This window comes from Gloeophyllum trabeum (assembly GCF_000344685.1).
Source record: "Gloeophyllum trabeum ATCC 11539 unplaced genomic scaffold GLOTRscaffold_00184, whole genome shotgun sequence".
Lineage (NCBI taxonomy): Eukaryota > Fungi > Basidiomycota > Agaricomycetes > Gloeophyllales > Gloeophyllaceae > Gloeophyllum > Gloeophyllum trabeum.
Window position 1 is genome coordinate 311 of NW_006920593.1, and position 3,225 is coordinate 3,535.

The window sequence follows — 3,225 nt, forward strand, 5'->3', positions numbered from 1 at the left end:
CTCTCTGCTGACCTCCCCTGCACACCCAACCGCACACATTAAGACTCTGCTCGTTGATAGTGGACTCTATTACAGTTTTCCTGAAACTCAGTTGTAAATATTTATCACTATTTATCGCTACGTAGAGTAGTACTGTGCCTTGGCGCTAGTAGTAGTTCGCCTGCTCGCAGTATAAATACAAAGAATGTCTCTCTCTCTCTCTCTCTCATGGACATTGCGTTTACACAGATCCGAAAGTTTTGACCCCGTTTGAAGCTCAACTTGGGATGTCTGGTATGCACCTAAGGTTACCTTCTGACTACTATGACCTGTCCACCGACCTTCTATAGTCAACTTCGTTCCGTTACCCTATGTCGGAGAGGGTACATGTGGCACGTACTGGAACGCACATCAGACTTGCGTCCCGGGTCGCCCTCCCTGGACGATACCTGACTTATACGAGCTCACGACGTCAGAAGCAACGTTAGTTCATTCCTACCAATTTTCCCCATCGCGTCGCTCATCATGTGTTGCATAGAACAAAAATAGCACTGCAGGAATCACGGCGGCCTTAATGTTGGCGGACCGCTCTTGCTTCTTAGAAACAGACTGCGCATCTATGGGAGCGCAACAGCCTCCAATGGGCCCCGATCTATGTGTCCTGGTGCTGCCGTACGATAGCCGCTGGTTTGCGCGGAGCGCGGCTCTTTGGAGTAAGTCTCGAAACATCTGCATACGTTTGTTTGACTCTATGAACCGCAGCCTTACATGGGATTGGATCTGGTGCTGATGATATAACTCTCGCGCCTCTCAGGAAAGTTCGACATCATATGGAACAAACTCTGACGAACGTCGAGCCTCCGTTCCGCGGCAGCGCCAAAGATAGATAAGCATCATGTTACGTCCGCTCTCGAAGGCATCGCCTAGAAGAAGCATGGTCAGTTATCCCGGCTGCCATCGCACTGCATGACACCGGCAGGTGCGTCGTCTTATGGCCCTCCGTGAGCAATCAAACACGGAACCACATGAGCCATGGACCCTGGACAAAGAAGATGGATCTACCTGGACATGGAAATGTGTCTGCGTGGCTCTCCATCCTCATCGGACCCGATAGGTACGAGCGCTGTGGCGAGCATGCGGTGGGCCCACTTCTGGATACACATAAATAGGGTGCAGGGAAAGACGGTAGCCTCACTCCTCTCCAAGGGGATTCATTGATACGATCTTAAAGCCTGAATACCAAGCATGAAAGCCTTCGTCGCGACTGCTGCTTTGTCCGCCGCGTCCTTTGCATCAGCGAGGACATTTACGGTTTACAATGGTTGCCCCTTCACCATCTGGTAGGTCGTCCATGGTTCTATTCGACCTGTAGATATCAATAATTTACCGCACAGGCCCGCTATGTTCACGGACTTGAACGTGGGCACTGCTGTTCCGGACTACGCTACTGGGTAAACTGCCACCCTCTCATCGTGAATTCACATCGCTGATTGATGATTCAGGTGGGAGGCGGCTGCGTACACCGCCGTCAGTTTCACTGTTCCTGACAACTGGCAGGCAGGCCGTATTTGGGTGAATAGGGTCTCCAGTTTCACCGCATAACGACTTAAGCGCGAATCTCCACCAGGCTCGTCGTGACTGCGACTTCAGCACGAACCCAGGACCCAACTCATGTCTCGACGGTGGCTGCAACGGGGGTCTGGAATGCGATCCTCACACTGGCACTGTAAGTCGCGCCTATTATGTAAACATGGACGTCTGGATTTATGTATCATGTAATTTGCAAGGGTGTTCCGCCTGCCACTGTAGCGGAGTGGACTCTGTCTGGCGCCAACAATCAGGATTACTACGATAGTAAGCGGCCTTCCCACTAGACCTTGTTGTCTTGCCCTGTTCAGCTCTTGAAATTTAGTCTCTTTGGTGGACGGCTACAATCTTCCCGCCAGGATCGACAACAACGTCGGCTGTGGTATCCCATCGTGCCCTGTCGATCTTGGCCCTAATTGTAAGACTATCATTTTGCATCACCTCTAGGTCTTAGTTAATCCCGTTCATAGGCCCTGCTCCCCTTCAGGGGCCGTACGACTCTAGCGGATTTCCCGTCGGTTGCAAGAGTGCTTGCGACGCCAACCTCGACGGCAACCAAGCCAACTCTCCGAATTGTTGCTCCGGACAGTACGACACTGCTGCCACTTGCCCCTCCTCCGGCGTTGCCTACTACTCTTACTTCAGTACGTTGCCATGGTCATTGTCTTGTGAGACGATGTTGATTATAGCTGACAGAGGACAACTGCCCCGACTCTTACGTCTATGCTTACGACGAGAGCAGCGGCACTGCCCTTTACACCTGCGACGCCAGCTTGAACGCCGACTACACGCTGACTTTCTGCCCGCCTTCTTAAGGAAACCTCCTCTGAACTATTCGGTCTCTCGGGTCCTCGGTAGTAATATCATTGCCCCCGTGTACGTCATTCATTCCGATATCTGCTTCTCAAAGCCTTGCATGCGCATGGTCTCTTGCAAGAGATACAGTAAGTTCGTGATCAATTGAGAGACATCGAGGTAACAGACAAGATGGTGGCTCATCTCATAAGATATCAGTGATGTGTCGGAAAAGACAAGGTCTACCATAGATAGCCCACTTCGATTGAATGGGCGTATGATGCGATATTTCGTTGGATGTCACATATGACACCTGCGACTACACCGTGCACGACACGGCGGGCAAAGCAGGTGTCCTTTTTCCGGACGGCAGGAAAAAGGACACTATGTCCTTTCACGGCGACCATCAGTGGGTCAGGAAGTAAATCTGTCACGATTGCGTCATGGTCGTGACAATGGGTCACGCAGTCTGCATTTATAATATGAAAAACCCTCGGACGCTCAGTTTTACAAAGCGAAGCATGCCATATGACCCGATAGGTGACTTTCCGTCCATATTCGGACCTTAGGCTCCCACCCGAGACTCCGAGAGTAATGTGACTGTTACAAGCAAGTCACCCATTACTAGGTCTGCTTGAGCAACTTCAAGTACAAGTCCGTCTCATCATCTGATACTGCAGCAGTGGTGCCATCTGGTAGGAGATATGTGCAAGCCTTCGCCAGCGGACTATTCATGGCCGATGCATCCTTGATTTTGCCGGTCAAACGACTGCTCCGACATATCTGCCTCAGCATCGTATAGTCGAGATCACCAAAGCACGCCTGTATGCGGCTCGCTTATTCGGCTTGCTGTTCCATTGTATT

The 3,225-nt window shown here is 51.2% G+C and overlaps 1 protein-coding gene across 1 annotated transcript; it reads left to right on the top strand.

Moving 5' to 3' along the window:
- Nucleotides 1-1,121: 1,121 nt before the first annotated feature.
- GLOTRDRAFT_141652 (thaumatin-like protein) lies at nt 1,122-2,489 on the top strand. Its single transcript, XM_007873424.1, has 8 exons — nt 1,122-1,319; nt 1,374-1,430; nt 1,482-1,551; nt 1,607-1,705; nt 1,767-1,833; nt 1,892-1,984; nt 2,037-2,210; nt 2,263-2,489. The coding sequence occupies exons 1-8, from the start codon at nt 1,225-1,227 to the stop codon at nt 2,379-2,381; spliced, it is 774 nt and encodes a 257-aa protein (XP_007871615.1). The 5' UTR covers nt 1,122-1,224; the 3' UTR covers nt 2,382-2,489.
- The last annotated feature ends 736 nt before the right edge of the window (nt 2,490-3,225 follow it).

Excerpts from the sequence above, each read along its gene's own strand:
- GLOTRDRAFT_141652 (XM_007873424.1), top strand. The coding sequence starts at position 1,225 with ATGAAAGCCTTCGTCGCGACTGCTGCTTTGTCCGCCGCGTCCTTTGCA. Across the intron at positions 1,552-1,606 it reads GGCAGGCAGGCCGTATTTGG|GCTCGTCGTGACTGCGACTT; the intron begins GTGAATAGGGTC and ends AATCTCCACCAG. Across the intron at positions 1,706-1,766 it reads GCGATCCTCACACTGGCACT|GGTGTTCCGCCTGCCACTGT; the intron begins GTAAGTCGCGCC and ends GTAATTTGCAAG.